Source organism: Rhinolophus sinicus, chromosome 1, assembly GCF_057876585.1.
Source record: "Rhinolophus sinicus isolate RSI-liver-muscle chromosome 1, RSI-T2T, whole genome shotgun sequence".
NCBI lineage: Eukaryota > Metazoa > Chordata > Mammalia > Chiroptera > Rhinolophidae > Rhinolophus > Rhinolophus sinicus.
In genome coordinates this window covers 88,573,554-88,592,977 of record NC_142501.1, presented here as the reverse complement: position 1 = coordinate 88,592,977, position 19,424 = coordinate 88,573,554, and the positions used below count along the sequence as shown (strand labels likewise).

Sequence of the window (19,424 nt, the reverse complement as noted above, 5' to 3'; positions counted from 1 at the left end):
TGGGCAGATCCCCAAGTTGCCTCAAGTTAACTGACAACTACAGTGTTTTTCACACAGAGGCCTTAAGGTTTTTTAAGAACCAGCTGTCTTCTTATGAGCAAAATGAAATCCTGGGCTATGCAGAGCTGTGGTTCCTGGGGCTCGAAGCTGAGAAGCTCCACATGGCTCCTGAGAAATTCAGCAAGACAAGTTTTGATGATGAACACGGCTCCTATATGAAGGTGATGGGAGAATAGGTCGTGAAAATGCTGGGTGTGGGGCTTGGGGACAAGAGATAGTCTGGAAAGGAAAAACGTATGGGGTATTTTATAGCATTTGGTGCTGATATGTCTGGGACCAGGCATACTGAAGGATCCTAGTAGGTGGTAACCCAAAGAAATGCCATGTTTAAAAACAGGAACACATGTAGTTAATGTACAAACTATTCTGATAACAGAACACTGATTTTCTCCAAGAGCATTTGGGGTAACAGGTATCCTGGGTGAACTCTCAGAGGCTTCACAGCTTGGACCTCTTGGAAAAAGCCAGACTATGGAATAAGATGCAATCTCCCCAGCATTCCCTGTTTCTGTTTCCTCCGTACAAGCCCATGAACAGACCTTTTTTCTATTTTATAATGAATATCATTTACCCCACAGGCGGGGGAAAAAAGCTTTTGCCACTATAGTCTCTGGTGTTTGACTTCCTTCATTTTTCCAAAAATGGATCCCAGTGGCCTCTTCTTTCCTTCTTCTGACTGTATCTCTGGGGCTTCCCAGGACAGGGTCTCTTCCCAGCCTGAAGATGAAATCTGGACAGTGGAAGGTGCCCCTTTCACTTCAGGAAGCAATTTCCACTTCTGAGAAAGTCCAGATGAGTGATGCTTGGCCCCCAGGCTGGTGGGGCTGGTGGGCATTTCCTCCTCTGGACATATTTTTTCCTAATTTGGTTAGGCTTAGGAGATAGTATTGGTCTTTGATGGCTTCACAGAAGAGGCAGATTATTTCAACAGCATTGAGGGCTGTGTTTCTGAAGCTACTGTGTGCAGAAATCACCTGGGGGTCTTGTTAAAAATGTAGATTCTTATCCAGCGGTCTAAGGTGGAGCCTGACTTTTTGCCTTTCTAAAAAGCTGCCAGGTGGTACCCATGCTGCTGGTCCTTGGACCCACTTTGAGAAGAAAGGATTTAGAGTTTCTGGCACACACCCTCTATCTAGAGCCCTAGTTCTCAACATTTTTTAGGTCAAGGATCCCTTTGGGAATCTGATAAAAGCTATAAATTCTCACCCCAGAAAAGACACCCATACTCAAAATTTCAGCAGGTGGGCAGGGAAGGGGGGGTTGTTAATGGGTCCTTGGTTAAGAATCATTAATATAAACCTTACCTCCAATTCAGCCAGCCATCCTCAAATCCCCCACCCCCAACCTGGGCCTAGGGTCTCTGGGAAATTTCCCAGGGATGTCACACTACCTTTAAGCTAATTCACTGGAACTCAGTTCTTCAGTCTCAAATCTTAGAAAGCTATGTTTTGGTTGGGGGGAAAGGATATGTGTGCTTCCTGTATGCTTGGAATCTCTAGCCTCACTACATCCAGTGCACACACAGATACACAATGTATATAGCAAATTCCTAAACAAGAAACACAACTACATTCTCACATTTATCCTGTCAGCAAATGTTCATTGAATACCTATTTGTTGAGAACCTATCATATGCTTGGGCATCTGCTAGACTCTGAAATATAAAGGGAACTATCAAAAATGAGTAGGACCTGGTCCTTGGGCTCAAGTAACCACAACCAGCATTCAAGTTGACATGTGAGTGAGTAATTCTGACACCCCCAAACTGGTGGCATGTAGACGATATGCACAAATATCAGGGAAACACATGTGCCTTTACACCAACATTCGTTCCGCATACATTCTCATGACAGACCTCACAAGCAGAGTCCTCTACTTCCACATATCAGTCAAGTTGCACATGTTCATATTCATGGTCTTGATTCCTGCTATATGAACAGATCCCCACCACACAACCACAAACACGTCGTGAGGACCTGAACACAAACACCTCTCCCGAATTCAGGAGTGTAACGCTAGGAATCACAGATATTCTGAGCTCGAGGACCTTAGAGATAATCCTATCTAGAACCGTCAGTTACAGACGAGAGCACTACAGTTCAGAGTGGGTAAGTGGCTTGTCTGAAGCCACCCAGAAAAGTCTTTTTTTATTGGTAATTTCCTGTTGCTTGGGCTAAACACCTCCTCCCTAGTTTTCAGCACATGGAGACACATGGATGATTCTGGCTCTTGGAAAACACTTCTTTTCTTAGTTGAAGAAAGGTCCAAGTTGTGTACTTCTAACTCCAAGATAGAACTAAATCTGGAAAAGTCAAAAGGAGAACCAGATCTGGCCAGGAAGAGGAAGAACAGACTTAAAGCCTTCTCTGATTGATAGAGACACTTGAGGGGTCAGAAACAGAACTTTCTCCAAACTGAAGCTGCTGCTCTTCCCGAAGAGTCTGCCATGTGGTTTGCACGGCCCGACATGGACAGAGCCAGTGGGACTTTCCTGGCACCACATGGCAGGCCTGGGATCCGGGCAACACCATGACCATTGTAGTAGCAATGAGAGGAGGTTGGGAGTTGCACCAGCACCTAGTGAAAGTTCTCCCCAAGAACGAGCCATGAACTGAGGATGAGTATCCAGGGGCCCCGGTGTCAGGGAAGCCGCAGGGCCATGGCCTGCTCCTCACCCTTTGCCTGGCTTCTGCAGGTCCTGCATGACCACATTGCCTACCGCTACGAGGTTCTGGAGATGATCGGGAAAGGGTCCTTTGGACAGGTGGCCAAGTGCTTGGATCACAAAAACAATGAGTTGGTGGCCTTGAAAATCATCAGGAACAAGAAGAGGTGTGGTGGATGGCATCGGCTGTACAGGAGGGACTGACAACCCTGGCCCCTTCGTAATGCCAACCCTTCCTGACTCTGCCTCTGCCTCTGTCTTTCCTCCTTCTCTACCTATCTGACTCCATGGGGGGGGGGGAGTGAAGAGGAAGCAAGACTATGGAGTGTTTAGTGCTCTCTGCCTTGTTGAGGTCAAGGGGAGGGGCTGATAAAATGGGCTGCTGCCGCAGCATGATATGACACCATGTCTTCTGTCCCTTCCTCACCCTCCAATCATTCAGATTTCACCTCCAGGCCCTGGTGGAGCTGAAGATCCTGGACGCTCTCAGAAGGAAGGACAAAGACAACACCTACAATGTGGTCCACATGAAGGACTTTTTCTACTTCCGCAATCACCTCTGCATCACCTTTGAACTCCTGGGGTCAGTTGCTCTTTCTTTTTAATTCATTTTCTTTTTAAAAGTTGGTTAAGGTAACAGAAAAATACTTTGAGGTCAGAACACTAGATATTTCTCTGGATGTGAACACTTAATGATTAGAATGTCCACTCAGTTCTCTAGAAAGCCCAGGAGTGAGGAAGCTGGGCCAAAAGCTGCCCATCTCACCCTATCCCTCAGTCATGCCTGTCACCTGCCAGCATACACAGCATGCCCAGGTTCTGGGTGCTAGACTGGGTGACATAACCCAAACAAGCTCTCTGCCCTCAAGAACAAAACTAAAATATTTTGAAAAATTTACTACCACGGTCATACTCACTGGCTTTACCTCCTGTGGCCGAGGTTGGAACCCAGGGGAGCAGGCAGCTGACTGCTCAGAGTGGGGAACGAGGTTTAATTTTGTGCAAATAAGGACAGGAACAGATTTTTTAGTAAGAAAACAGAACAGTGACTGAAATAGATTGGCACCTGATTCAATCGCCTGATTGAAGATTGGAGATGAAAGAGTGTGCTAATTGGGAAGAAATGCTAATTTGATTACTCTTCTCTCTGAGAAGACCACTTGATGCAATTTAAATAAAACCAGAAACCCAGAATGCATTTAGCAAGGGAGAATAATTAGAGGTGAGCTCTCAGAGGCCCAGTGTTACTGGCTGCACTGAGCGGGTGGCTTGGTGTTCCCAGGACACCATCACTGATGGTGAAATTCTAGGAACTGGCTACATTTGTATATGTGCTGCTGAAGTGAGCACAGACCTGGCTGCATTTGAATAAGGAGTAAAGTTGGCACTGTCGTCACCATCTCTGATGATTACAAAATGTCTACTTCCCAATATGCAGAGGTGAATTATCTTCCTTGTGGCAAAATGGACCCCAGGTTGCCATTATTGGCCATTAATCAAGTGAACAGCTGGCATGTCGCTGTACCTAACAGAGCTCTGAGAGGTCAAGAGGAGCAGGTGTGTGGAGGGAGAAGCCAAAGCCCAGAGAGGTTGGGCAGTTTCCCAGAGACACACAGCTGGTCAGGATGAGGCCAGTGCCAAGTCTCATATCTCCACTGTGCCCCTCAAGAATGAATGGCTTCTAAATAAGGCAGCGTTAGGTAAAGCTTAGAGATAGAAGATTGGGAGAAATAAGGAAGATGCTGATGCAGAGTAGTTTCTGGGTCTGTGTCCTCTCCCTCCTCTCCTCATCTTACCGTTTGTACAGAGGTTATAAGCTGGCAGCCCACAAATAAGTTTTTCTTGTTAAAATGCTTTGGCATTAGTTTCCAACATTTGTAAGTCAGCGGGTTTCATGTAACGTGGCAGGTTTTTATACAATATTGCAGGCTTCTGCTTGTCTAGAAAATTTAGAATAACCTGGCAAAAGTGTGCCCTCTTCCTGCAAAGCGACAGATCGGGAACAAGCAGTCAGGCTTGCTATAGATAGGGCAGGATGTCTCTGGTTTGCCTCAGCCCCCATGTGCCCACTCTCTTGTTCCCTTACCTGTCAGGAACCTGTCATCTTTAGACAGCCTTATGAGGCTTGGGCCAGAGTGGCTGCTGGGTTGAGTGACTGGTGGGCTTTCTGGATCCCTCCCACGGGCCTGAAGAACTATGAATGTTTTAGAAGTTTGTTCTAACCTCTTAACACCCAGAGTGTAACCAAGTGGTTAAATGACCTTATCACTTAAGAAATGAGGGGACATCTAAGAGGCCAGCACAGTTGAGTGTCATCCTGGAGCCACCATGGATCCTGGGAAAGTTGAGTTTATAGGACAAGAAAGCCTGCCTGCTGGTCTGACGCTCGCCTGCTACCAGAGGGAGACCAGCTGGTGTGGGATTGTTTGCAGGTTCAAACTCAGCATTATACTTTTCGCACTGATACATGTCCCTTTCTCTCTTCCCCAGAATCAACTTGTATGAGTTAATGAAAAATAATAGGTTTCAAGGCTTCAGTCTGTCAATCATTCGGCGCTTCACCCTGTCTGTGTTGAAATGTTTGCAAATGCTCTATGTAGAGAAGATCATTCACTGCGATCTCAAGCCTGTGAGTACAACCTGTGTCCTGCCAGGGGCGCTGGTTCCCACCCCCAGAAGCTGTGTGTCCCATTCCACTGCCCAGTGGTAACTAAGCAGCATGGCAGCCAGGGCTCCAGGGTAGGAGCCAGTCAGCCGGAGGCTGTGTAAAGGAAGTGAGATGCCATGAAGACCCAGGAAGGGGTATTGAGACAAGGGAGAGCGATGTGGTGTCACCGAGGCACACAGGGACAGGAAGGTGTGCGGCTTTCCTATGGAAGGTGTAGTTTAGGGTGTGCAGAGCCCGGTGCCCTGCAGGGAGCTGGATCACTGCTGTACTACGTCCTCACTGTGTCCACTCTACTCTGCGTTGGTCCTAGGGGGCAACAAATCTCGGACTACTTCTACTCCAAATGGAGTGCCCTTTCCTCACGTCCTCCTGCTAGTCTACGGTCAGCTCTATCTTGGCACCGATTGCTTTCTGTAGGAATTGTTTCTTTATTTGTAACACCCCTGAACTGCAAGCACCCCAAAGATCTGCAACTGTGCCTTCTCACCATTTGATTCCCAGGACCCAATATCATACTGCACAACAGTAATGGTAGGCCACCGGTGCGTAAATGCTTGTTAGATGCAAGTGTGAGGAATACAGAGAGGGAGCTAGAGAAGAGGTATGTAAATGTGAAGATACAGGATCAGGGGCTGCTTCCCAAAACAACCTGACTCTCACAGATACGTAAATATCCCTTTTCCTCGTTCCTTTCTCCTCACACCCAAAATGGCTATTAAAACAAAACAAAACGAAAAAACTGTCACTCATTGGGTAAATTTGTGATGTTTTTACAATTAAAGATTGTTAAGATAGAGACGTTTCCTCAGGGCTGCCTGGTGGAGCCTTGTCAGGATGGTGGCATTGATTTATTCTCCGCCACATCCAACTTCCTAATCAGCTTTGCAGCTCCAAAAGGTCACAGTGACTAGTGTCTTTGGGCTTAGGAGACTCACTGTTACCCAGGAAACTCACAAGACACTTAGTAGCCAATATATCAGATAATAGATTCCTTGAGAAATAGCTCAGGTAGATTGGAATATATGTGCCCAACAGGGACGTCTACACTTCCCTATAACCAGGAGAATGTTTAATGAGTGTGGAGTCAAGAATTGGACTTATTCTTATGGACTTAATGGTTAGTATCAATGAGCTGTGATGGCCTGGTACATCCGTCACCTCTATAGATTGAGTTCTACCAATAGATGGGAAGGCCAGTCTCACCTAGTTAAGGAGCCTTTCCACTGGGCTAGAGACACACTAGAAAGTCTTGTCTTTTAAGAAAGACTTGCTGATCGTACTGTTTCAGTTAACGCAAATACTCTTTAGAAAAGGTACTGTGGACTAAATTTGTACTTTTTTAGTTTTGGTGTCAGAGGTTTTGGACCAGGCCTGCTATGCCATATCTAGAATGTTAAGGGAATTCGTAAAGCAATCAATTCACCTGATATTCACGATAATCAGTTCATCTTATATTCAGATCCTTGAAAACACGATTAGGACTAATGTTCCAGACCCAGGTACCACATTTGCCCGAAAATAAGACCTAGCTGGACCATCAGCTCTAATACGTCTTTTGGAGCAAAAATTAATATAAGACCCGGTATTATATTACATTATATTAATTATATTATATTAATTATATCATATCATATCATATCATAATTATATTATAAAGACCTGGTCTTCTATTATATTAAAATAAGACTGGGTCTTATATTAATTTTTGCTCCAAAAGATGCATTAGAGCTGATGGTCCAGCTAGGTCTTATTTTCAGGGAAACACAGTAATATACTCTCATCTTGGGAGGAGAGCCCAGGACCTCTGCCTCCTTCTCCATGACTACTGGAACTTCTGTTTTCATAGTTCCCCAAATTCAGTGTGAAAACCACAAATTCCAATCAAATCGTGGCCCTTTTTTTTGTTCTCTACTGTCATAGCAGTATGTTGGTGGGCGCTTATCACATATCACTGTCAGTGATATGTTTAAGGCCGTATGTAAGGAAGGCATAAGACAAGATGCCAAGGAGACAAAGTAAACCCACAATCTATATGGGAAAAGAGACAAAATATATGCAAAAAAAAATATATATATATACTGCAAATCAGCAAATACTGGATCCAAATAAGAAGCACAGACCACAAGTCAAATGGGAAGTCAGAGGAGGGGAAGAAGAGTGGGATCTGGAGAAGATGTAGGTGGAGTCCTCCATGAGGTAGTTGAATTTTGGACTGGGTCATGGAGGATGGCAGACATTTAGGTCAATAGAGAGCCTAGCACAGCCTTATTAAAACGGATCGTATGTCCTCCTTCTTCTCTCTAGGAGAATATCGTGTTATACCAGAAGGGCCAGGTCTCTGTTAAAGTTATTGACTTCGGATCAAGCTGTTATGAACATCAGAAAGGTAGGCCCCATTCCTGTCTCTTTGTCTGAGTTTCCCTATTGTGATTTCTTTCCCTTGCTGAAACAAATTCTTCACGCATGAGGTCACCTGGATTCTAGGCTGGGCTCAGCCACAATAATTGCTCGTATAGATTTTGAACAAGGTGCTTCACTTCTGTGGGCCTAACTTTCCTCATCTGTCAATGAGACAGTTGGACTCAAATACTGCAAGGATCCTTTGCAGTTCTCATTTCTGTGGATTTGGAGCTACCCCAGAGCATTGGGTCCCAAATCTAATAAAACTACCTAGATCAGAATCACTTGTGGCCTCTGAAAAATTATAGCTTCCAGGGCCTCACCCCAAATAGATCAAATCTAAATTTCTGGGGGAGTACCCAGGAGTCTGCAGTTTAGAAAATATAGGTATTCTAAAGTTTGGGTTTCTCTACGTTTTTACTTTCTTCCAGCTAGAATCCATAAAGCAGACCTAGAGTACATTTGTACAACTTTTTCTGTATTTGATTTATTAGTCTCTTCTTTTGGCTTTTATCAAATTTGATGTTAATTAAGAGTATGTACCACTCAACAAACATTTATTGAGTATCTGCTGTGTGTCAGTCACTCTCCTGGGTACAGGAACAAGAAAAAAAAAAAGAACATTGCCTGTCCTCAGGTTGCTTACAGTCCAATGCCAGAGACGTAAAGATAAAAAGGTAGCACGACAGGTGCAGTCATCAGAGACATATACAGATTGTGTTAAGGGCATACAAAGGAGGGGCTTTGGGTGGCTTCATGGTGGCAGGGGTGTCAGAGGAAGCCTCCTGAGGTTGAAGAAATGACTACTAGGTGGATGTGTTTGAATATTCTGCAGCAGCACTTTTGAAGGCGTATGTCCTTTGTCATTTGTGTATGGATCCCATAAGAAATGCCGGCTGGAAAGCAGTATGCCTCTCACAAAGAACCCGTGTGCTTACTCTTCTCAGATAGGAAAGCTGTGTAACCTGTTAGTTACCTTTTATCGTGGCTGGCAGGATGCTCAAAACTGAATTTGTAATTATTTTATCCTTGGTTTCTGATAGCCATTTCCCCCTTTACATATTGTTTTTCTGACTCCTCTTTATCTTTAACTGTGAGATCGTATAGCGTATGAATACTAGATTCAAACTGCCTGGGTTTTCAAACCCCAGCTTTGCCACTTATGGATAAGTGACTTTTACAATCTGTATGCCTCAGTTTCCTCATTTAAAAATGGAGACAATAATGGTGGCTACTTCATAAGGTTGTTGTAAGAATTGGAAGAGTTCTTCTGGGTTAAGCACTTGGAATAGTGCCTGGTACATGTGAAGTATTATGTAAGTATTTGTTAAGTCCAGTTGTTGGAACTACCCTGTACGTATGTGCTTTGATCACAAATCCATTTGGGAAGCAGGCAAGATATAAAAGTCACTTTTATTAAATCTTCATTTTGTCTTTAATCACAAAATTATTACATCCTTACTATAACCAAGTCAAACAGCAGAGAAGGAATTACAGAATCCTGTCTCACCCCATCCAGGGAGACAATTAAACTGTCCCCTTTCCCTGACCTGTCTCCTCAGCTATAAAATCTAGGCTCCTTACGATACTATCTTCTATACAGCCTCATCTGCTGAGATTTCATTGAGCTTTTCTTTTTATACTTTACGTTATACAACACAAGCACATAATATATAGAACATACGTTTTTAAGCTACGCACTTTGTATGCTTCTTTTCCAGTCCTGATATGCTTCCTCTCTGCCAAATCACAATACTTGCAGAAGATGCCTACCTAAAATTAACCTGACAGTTTGGAAACTTAGCTTTATTTTAGTCTTATGTCTCCCCCCTTTAAAGCTTAGCTGACTAAAATGTATTTCCATAGAACAATGACTACTTTAGAGTTCTTTTTTAAATAATTGTTTTATTGTTCAATTACAGTTGACATACAATATTATATTAGTTTCAGGTGTACAACATAGTGATTAGGCATTTATATAACTTACCAAGTGATCACCCCAGTAAGTCTAGTACCCACCTGACACCATACATAGTTATTACCACATTATTGACTGTGTTCCCTGTGCTGTACTTTACATCCCCGTGACTATGTTGTAACTACCAGCTTAATCCCTTCACCTTTTTCACCCACTCCCACACAACACCCCTCCCAGCTGGCAACCATCAAAATGTTCTCGGTATCTATGAGCTCTTTGGCATAAAAGTGAGGATAATAACACCACCATGCTAATCGGGGTGCTGTGAGGATCTGATGAGATTAGGTAGTGACGTGACTCCCAGGTGCTGCTCAGCTGGACTTCTGGCTCCGCGTGAGGAGGTGTGGGGAGTCGTCATTATTATTCAACCTCATCCGAGATGACGGTACCCTGAAGAAGGATGCTCTGGAGAGAAGGTTTTGCCACGTGAGGTTTCTCTTCCTTTTCCTCTCAGTGTACAGCTACATCCAAAGCCGTTTCTACCGATCCCCAGAGGTGATTCTGGGCCGCCCTTACAGCATGGCCATCGACATGTGGAGCCTGGGCTGCATCATGGCGGAGCTGTACACGGGCTCCCCGCTGTTCCCCGGGGAGAACGAAGCGGAGCAGCTGGCCTGCATCATGGAGGTGAGCGCGGGCCTGGCCGCACTCCGCAGGCCCGCACGCTGCAGGGCAACCAGCTTTCACTCTCCAAAGCAGCGTGTGTCAGACACTGCTCCGCAGGGGGCTGCGTACTTTTTGTTTGGGCGTGGATGTTCCCTAAGAGTGTTTTTGAAGTTATGGATCCCTTTGTACACTTTTAAGTTGACGTCTAACATTTTTATCATAAATAACTGCAAAAAATGTAATTATCAGCATGTTGTGAATAGTCACATTTTTAAATAAAACGATTATACCAGTTTTAAAAATATATTCAAAATAATCTAAAACCAGAGTGACATGACACCCATCAAAACCTACATATTGTTGTCATTAGTCATTCTTTATCTTAGCTTTCTGGGAAGAGTGTCTCCCAATAAAAAGGATTTACTAAGACTCATCATATGGTCATTTATTATACCTATTATTCTTTTTGTTTGTTTGTTTTTGTTTTCTGTTCAGATTTTATTTTAAATCTAATTCAAATTGTCAGTGCTACAAAAGGGTAGACAATATTTTTTTTGTCTTTTTTTAATTTTTATTAGTTTCAGGTGCACAAAACAAAGTAATAGACATTTATCATTTATATCCCTCACACAGTGACAACTCCCCTCTCCCCATCCACTACCCCTCTGACATCGCATAGAGCCAATACATTTCCACTGTCTCTATTCCTAATGCTGTACTCCGCTTCTTGTAACTATATATGTATATATATATATATATATATATATATATATATATATATATATTTTTTTTTTGTAGTTGGCATTCATTATTGTTCAGCTTCAGCTTCAGGTGTACAGTGCAGTGATCAGGCATCTACATCTTCCTTGAGGTGGTCTCCCTAACAAGACAAGTATCCATCAGATACCCTACAAAATCTTTACAACATTAGTGATTACATTCCCCAAATTAACTTTCGTAACCCTGTGGCAATCTTGTGGTTACTGACTGTTTTCTAATCCCCTCACCTTCCCCCTTATCCCCACCCCCCCTCCCATCTAGCAACCCTCAGTTTTTCCTCTATGTCTCGAAAACTGTTTCTGATTAGTTCATTCACTTATTCTTTTCTTTAGATTCCACATATAAGTGAGATCATATGGTATTTGTCTTTCTCTGTCTGACTTATTTCACTTAACATAATGTTCTCTAGGTCCATCCATGTTTTTGCAAATGGTAGGATTTCTTTCTTCTTTATGGCTGCATAATACTCCATTGTATAAATGTACCACAGTTTCTTAATCCAGTCGTCTACCGATGGGCATTTTGGTTGTTTCCATGTCTTGGCTATTGTGTATAGTGCTGCAATAAACGTAGGAGTGCATAAATTTTTTTGAATTAGAGTTTTGGATTTTTCCAGATATATACCTAGGAGTGGAAGTGCTGGATCATAAGGTAGTTCCATTTTCAGATTTTTGAGATACCTCCATACTGTTTTCCATAGTGGCTGCACCAATCTGCAATCCCACCAACAGTGCACAAGGGTTCCCTTTTCTCCACATCCTTGCCAGCCCTTGTTGTTTGTTGATTTATTGATGATAGCCGTTTTGACTGGGGTGAGATGGTATCTCACTGTGGTTTTTATTTGCATTTCTCTGATGGTTAGTGAGGTTGAACATTTTTTCCTATGTCTGTTCTCCACCTGTATGTCCTTTTTAGAAAAATATCTCTTCATGTCCTCTGCCCATTTTTTAATTGGATTGTTTGTTTTTTTGGAGTTGAGTTGAGTGAGTGTTTTACCTATTATTCTTTTACCTTGAAGTGATCTTGTTACAGAGCTAAATTAGACAAAACAGGAGAAAATAACCCTAAAAAAATTGGAAATTTCACATTTAAGGAATTTTCCAGTGAACAAAGATATTTGACTGTGAACAAAGATGTACTCTATCCATCCATCCATCCATCCATCCATCCATCCATCCATCCATCCATTATCTGTCTATCTACCTCTATAGCAAATCTCTATTTTCTAGATGTCTCAAAGTTACACATGGTCAGAGAGACACACACACCCTTGAGACTTATTAAATATAGATAGTTTCATTTCATTATTATAGGTTGAAACTAATAATAAACTGTTAAAATAAGTTAGGTAATAGTAACTATAAGTGATAGCTATAGTGGAATGAACACTAGCCTGAGAATCAGTGAACTTGGAGTCTAGTCTTGGCTCTTTCTCGTTGGTAACTTCCTGCTCTGGACTTCTATGAATTGAGTGGATCAGCATAGATGGCTCCTAGGTTGATGATGGATGATTTAATAAAGCAACCCTGAGTTATTCCTGCTTCCAATACCAAGAATGAGAATGAGGAGAATGGGATCTGGATTGAGGTGCCTACTGCCCCAGATTCAGCTTCCTCCTGACCTCAGTGTCACTGGGGCTGAGGAGCCAGAGGGCAGAGTTTTTCATGCCACAGCCCTAAGCCCTCACCACGGCTGCAGTCTCCCTGGGGGCTGGCTCTCCCAGGATTCCTTGGACTCCCCATGATCCAGATACGGCTGGGAACCCAGCTGATAGTTTAGGTGATCCAGGGCTAAGGGTGACACCTGTAATTTCTCTATCTCTGTGCACCCTATAGATCACAATGGGGAAGGGTAAACGAGTAGGTGCTACACTTTTCAAGTAGGTATTTTGTCATCATACAGGTGGTCTGATACCCATATGGTGATTTCCATCTTGTACTTTCCTCCTTTCCCCATGCTCTGAGCCAGGATATCACATTCCTTAATTCAGGGGTCGTCAGCATGGACACTAGTTTATTCATGCTGGCAGTGAGATCTGGCTGCCCTCAAGAGTACCTGTCTCTCATGGGTGCTGATGCTTAGTGAGAGTTACATGACTGGTGTTGACAGCCTCGGATTAGGAGTTGGAAGACCTGGGCTCTGGGCCTGCTCTGCCACTGACTTGATGTCATCTCTGAATATCCCTTGGTCTTTATTTGTATAAGGCAAAGTTTAGCCAAAGTCCCACTCAGCTCTAATGCTCTTTGAATGTGTGACTCCACAAGAGGGAACCAACTGCATTTTACTTGTTGCAGGTGCTGGGTCTGCCACCGACCCAGTTCATTCAGACGTCCTCCAGGAGACAGACATTCTTTGGTAAGTTCCCAAGGCTAATTCTCTTTTTCCCGTTGTGGCTGATGAGCTGTCATAGGCCTTGAAGACATCTCCCGTACCCCAGCCCCACTTAGTGCTCTTCCCTGGCCCCATCCCAAAGGATAAGCTTCTAAGGGCACTATGCACCAAAAAGATGAAGTCCTTCCCAAATCTAAAATCCCCTTGAAAACCACAAGAAACTAAGGGATTCCCATGTAGAAAAAAGCCATAGTGGCTCAAAGGTCAGTCAAGTGGAGTGAAGCCAGACATGAGGGAAAGGGGACTCCACAGACAGGAGCTCCATGACACCTGGAACGACATTTCTGACCAGCCATTGTCATCAGATTAATTCATACAGTCATACAGGCTGTGGAATCTCAGTCATTCCTAACCCTCCCACCTCTTATTTTCACCTGAGAATGGCCTCAAAATGGGAAGGCAAATCATGTAATTTCTCTCTACAAGTTGCCCCATCAATAGGAGAATCAAAACCACCCTCGTGGGGTGGCATCCTGGTCAAAAGGGTTTCGGGCATATTGGTGCTCAGTCAGTATGTACTGGCTCAGCCCTGTGGGGGTTAAAATGTAGACTATTTCTGTACCATTTGGTAAAATGCCAAAGCCCTAAGCCCTTGCCACAGCCACAGCTCCCTGGCCCCTCTCCCAGGACTCCATGGACTCCCCACCATCCAGAAACTAAAAGTTTGAGGTCTGGCAAGTAGAATACCTCCATGATCCTACTTTATTGCCAAGGTTGTCATCCGTTCTAATAGGTCAATCCCATGCCATTCCAATGGTAAAATCTTTTAAACGTCACCTTGTAGTCATGGCTGAAGCTTCGAAGACCTTGCCTCTGAGGACTGTCAGTGTCCTGGTAGCCTTAGAATGGTGCCCACACATTAGCTAGCCCTTCTTCCAGAGCTGTCGGATGGCAGGCAAAAGACCTGGCTGACTCGCTCTATTGCTTATCCATGGAGCAATGGAATTCGTCTTTTGACCCAAATTGGTCTTTTGGATTTCGAAGGATTAGGGAAAGAGAGTAGCGATACTGGTGTTCCCTCCTGCTCGTCAAAGACATTGTGGGAGGAGCCACATCATAAGCCTATGACATTGAACTCAGTGGAGTGGACACTAAGGTTGGTGGGTGGAGACTGAAAGGAAGGGACTAGAGGGCATCTTGGTGAAAGGGTCCCAAAGACATATGCACGTGAAAGACATACACATGTCCATTTTATAGAGCATCCAATTTTCACCATCAGCACTAGGCTTTAGAATGGTGATGTAGTTTTGGTAGCAACATTGACATGTCGTCACTTCCTGCATAAGAAAGGACCATATTGGGAGCTGCAGCCTCTTCAGTGTTTCCCTACCTTTATCCGACTCTAAGGAGCACTTGGCTACTTGGCAATCATGATAATTCTCATGCTCCTCCTGTATAACCTATGACATAGTAGGTTTGAGGTGGGACTCAGGAATCTCTGTTTGTAACAATAGCTCCTTGTGATTCTTATGATAAAGTGAGTTTGGGAAACACTGTGTTCATTTCAGTTCTGGGCCCTCCCTTCCCCAGGTTTGAGTTGCCAACAACTCCTCAACTCTCAGCCACTCCTCAAAAATACCCCTAATCAGCAGCAAAACGATGTTGCCTCAAAGGTAGTAGTGAGATACTTAGGTGCACCATGCAGCAAGAGGGAGGTGGGGACAATAGTTGGGGAGCATCAGAGGGGTGAGAAAAACTTGTGTCAGAAAATTAATTATATAATGATGACTTTAGGAGCCATGTTATGTATAAGCCTGTGAGCTGGATTCTTCTTTGGTCATTTGTAAAAAGAGCAACATATAGGATAAGGTGGGGGCATCCAAATGGAGATTTGCATGAGTTCACAGGACCTATACCTTATGTCATGCCTCTAACCCTTATCCATATAAATACATAGATACACATGTGTGTATATACACACGTACACATATGCACATTACTGGTCTCTTCTGGGGATTCACTAAGAGCAGATGTTCTTTCGGAGGCCCTGCAAATTGCATTAATTACAAAAGTAAAGGAAGCACTTCCTTATGCACCTTCCAGAAGGTCTGTTCCATGAACCCCACTGAGTTTTTGTGAGAATTCAGTTGGATGTGTAAATTGTGTGTGTGTGTGTGTGTGTGTGTGTGTGTGTGTGTGTGTGTGTACATAGCCACCCAATTTACATGCAGATTTACAAGGTGTGAGCATGAGTGGCCAACTTTTCTGAACACAACACCAGGATCTCGGTGTCCAAATGTGTGGTCTCACCTTCACAGCATTACAGGAAGCATCCTTGGAAAGCCTTTGGAGCTGTCTTCAGGGCTTCTTTTCAGGCATAACAAATCAACCTTTGGTGAGGGCTTTAATTGTGGAAGTGGCTGAAGAAAGTCACTTTAAGCTGTGTCTTAAGGAACCAATCAAGTTTAATTTCCAATTTTGGACAAAATTTTGACATGATTCTAAAGAAGTAATGAGATTAATTAGCTTATGTGGCTTGTAAATGGTCTCTGAAAACTAATCATTCTCCTAAAATGAATTTTAGGATGGCCCAAATTCTCACTTATTGGGTTAGTGGGGAGGGAGCAAGGGCATAGGTAATCCAAGAATGGACAATATCCGTTTTGTTCAGAGCTGAATGTTTTCGTCACTTCCTATTTATTATTATTATTATTAGTAGTAGTAGTAGTAGTATTAATCGTTATCATTATTATTTTACCTTGGTGTTACACCATTTAAGCCATTTGACTGATTCGGGGTGGAGGCAGTGGGGAGGAGTCTCAAAACACACTGAACAGCAGGGAAAATTGCTTGTAAAAGTTAGTTGCACTTATTGGATAACCTACGTGTGCTTATTGCAAACTGCCTGAGACTGTGGGGTGTGTTTGTATGGAGGGGGCAGTGCAGTGCTGTGAGTGAGAGAGCAGTGACCGCTTCAAGATGCAGCATGGTTGAATGACAGCTGTGATAGGCCCAGTGAATATTACACCTGGAACTAAACACAGAATGTTGTATCTCTAAAGATTCCAAAGGTTTTCCTAAAAATATAACCAGCAACAGGGGGAAAGAAAGATACCCGGATTCCAAGGATCTCACGATGGTGCTGAAAACCTACGACTCTAGCTTCCTGGACTTTCTCAGAAGGTGTTTGGTGTGAGTTTGTCGGGGTGTCTTTGTCTCTGATTTTCCTGTACATACTGTACTTTCCCACACGTTTGCTGGTGAAAGTCTGGGGCCGGGAGACAGTTATAAAAACAATAATAAATCCTGACCATAGAGCTTTAGAGTCTACAAAACGCTTCCCCATCTGTTGCCTGATCAGTCCGCTCTCTCCCTTCCTGTGTGATTATCAGGGCAGATGATTTGATCTATTTTGAGATATGAAGGCTGAGGCTCAAAGAGATTGAGTGACTTGCCCTGGATTACAGTGTGTGGGTAGAGTGCCTTCTCCGTGGCCTCCAGCTGCCTGGCAGTGAGGTTGTAGGCAAGTCTTTAATGTCTTCTGCTTCATAAACTGAAGCCAACCTCTGCCACATGCCAGTTGTAACTGTTTGCACACACACCCAGTGCATGGTTTAGGGCCCCTCCAATTCCTCTGTGGTTTAGAGCCTAAATCCTGTTGTATTAGGGAAGGGAAAGGGTGACCTATAAACCATGTATTATGTACAACTTTTTAGAATCTACATGCATATTTTAAATCTTAGAAATTAGGTTCTGTACTTCAGTCAAGTCATAGTAAAAACAATGGGACAGCACATAACACACCAGGAACAGTCCCTAATTTAGAAGGTGTTTGGAAAATGTAATCTATTGTCACTTTTGAAAGAGGTTTTGCCAGTCTCTCTCCACCAAGTGGTAAATGGATTAGCTGCGTGATATTTGGCAAGTCATTGTCTCTCTCGGCCGCAGTTTTCTTTCTATAAATGGGGGTATTCCTAAGGTCCCTTCCAGTGATATCCGTCCCATAATTGTTCAGTATTTTAGAACACCATATCTTTATGTACTGTCATCCCCCAGAGTGTTGGAGTCGTTTTAGCAAAACACTCTTCTGGCAATTGTGCACTCTGGAATTTAGGTACTAACCCAGAGGATAAGCCATCAGGTGCTGCTGGAAGTTTTCTCATCTTGGGGGTCATGCTACTCATCTGAGAAACAGAATTAGAGAAGGATCCTGTAGCCCCATGACCCCCACCCAACCTCTTGCTGAGGCTACAGAATGAATGTGCATTAACAAGTAATCGAAACTAACTACTGAGACAAAAGTGATTTATCCAGAAACCCCAACCATCGAGAACACAGCTCAGAACCAAGAAAGAAATTATTTTCTTATTTAGTGCAAAGGGCTGATTGCCCACAACTTGCAAGCAGCAGTCCAGCTAATGGGGCCTGTTACTTCATCACTCCGTATTCTGCTAATTAGCAAATCTGGGAATGAGAGACTAAAGTTTTAAGTCAAATTTAACAGGGGTAAATGTCAAGTCCTAGTCTAGGTTTTATAGACTAACCCTAGAAGTTCAAGAGAGGGCAGATGGGGCTTAACAGCAGTTCATTTGACAAAGAGCAGGGAGCTTGAGTTGTTTACGACCTTGATGAGTCTAAAATACTAATGCCACCTACCTTCAGTTAGACCCTACTCCCAACATGATGGCACCAGTAAGACCACAGCTGAAATTTCCTATCTAGGAAGGTGGCAACCGTGTCACATGATCAATAGTTAGTAATAACGTAAATGTTTTCAGATAGTTGCAGGATTAAGACATAAAAGACGGGTTGGTTATCTCAATCTGTATGATGCTACTGGGTAGAATTAGGACCTGGGTCAAAGTTACTAGGGTAAAAGTTCCTGGAAAGTGAATTTTGGCTTAATAAAAATGAAGAACTTTTAAAGAACTGGAGTTTTTAAAAATTGGAATAAGTGGTTCTGTGAGTCAGTGCCTTGTCACTAAAATTGCTCAAGAATGGCAGGAGGATTCCATGTTGGGGGTTTGGTCAGATGTATTTTGCCACTGCATTAGAAGTTTGGCTGGATTATAGCCAAATCCCCTTATGATCTTAATATCCTAGCATTCTATAATATTCTTTGTCACATATTGGGAAGCCCAAATTCTGTAGTTTGGGAATTGAAATTAAGCATCTGTTCATTTTGATCTTAGTTTACTGAATTCCAAACCCCATTGGTTAAGATTTTCTATAATATTTCTTGTAAGGGAATTTTGAGGAACTCTAGAAGACTCGGGCTCTAATGTATCCCTTGGCATGTCATACAAATTTACTAAAAAGATTATTTCCAATAGTTATTTCCAAGTACTTTAAAATTATATGTCATAATCTTTGTTCTATGATATCTTTGATTTATAGCATAGCTTAAATGGTCTCTTTAAAAATTAACCACTTTTATAATGACTTATTTAGGTTCTTTATTGGAGTTTTTGAAAACGTTTCTGAGTTAAAAAGTAAAACACTAACGTGCTGGGCTTTGTTGGTATGTAGGTGGGAACCTTCTCTGCGCATGACCCCTGACCAGGCCCTCAAGCATGCGTGGATTCACGAGGCACGGAATCTCAAACCACAGCTCAGGCCCCAGATCCTGAGAAAACCCAATTTGTGTTTCCCCTCTGAGACGAGGAAGGACAAGGTTCAAGGGTATCATCTTGTGGGTAAAAAAGGTACAGCCCTTCCAATAGCCAGTCCTTTTCTCATAGTTCGGGGTGGGGGTGGGGGTGGGGACATCCCTGGAAGATTGCACATCCGTTTCTCTGAACTCAACCGTGGATCATAATTGTGGGTACACCATTACTGGCGTGCCATTTCTCACTTTTGGGATTTTCGTTTTTCAGGAAAATTGTTTATAGCTGGTTTCTCCTCTTTTTTTTGCCCCTTATCATTGGGATTTTCCC

At 43.2% G+C, this 19,424-nt stretch overlaps 1 protein-coding gene across 6 annotated transcripts in view; it reads left to right on the top strand.

The window, feature by feature from the left end:
• The window catches only part of LOC141570059 (dual specificity tyrosine-phosphorylation-regulated kinase 4), a 53,806-nt gene that overhangs the window by 32,724 nt on the left and 1,658 nt on the right, over positions 1 to 19,424 (top strand). For 5 of the 6 annotated variants that reach the window (XM_088801304.1, XM_088801292.1, XM_088801296.1 and 2 more), the window contains exons 5-13: positions 58 to 221; positions 2,756 to 2,892; positions 3,168 to 3,308; positions 5,216 to 5,354; positions 7,698 to 7,779; positions 10,226 to 10,398; positions 13,452 to 13,512; positions 16,551 to 16,680; positions 19,018 to 19,193. In XM_088801304.1, coding sequence (XP_088657430.1) covers positions 58 to 221; positions 2,756 to 2,892; positions 3,168 to 3,308; positions 5,216 to 5,354; positions 7,698 to 7,779; positions 10,226 to 10,398; positions 13,452 to 13,512; positions 16,551 to 16,680; positions 19,018 to 19,193 — 1,203 coding nt within the window. The remainder of the gene's footprint in view (positions 1 to 57; positions 222 to 2,755; positions 2,893 to 3,167; positions 3,309 to 5,215; positions 5,355 to 7,697; positions 7,780 to 10,225; positions 10,399 to 13,451; positions 13,513 to 16,550; positions 16,681 to 19,017; positions 19,194 to 19,424) is intronic. The other variant, XM_088801306.1, reaches the window with a different exon arrangement.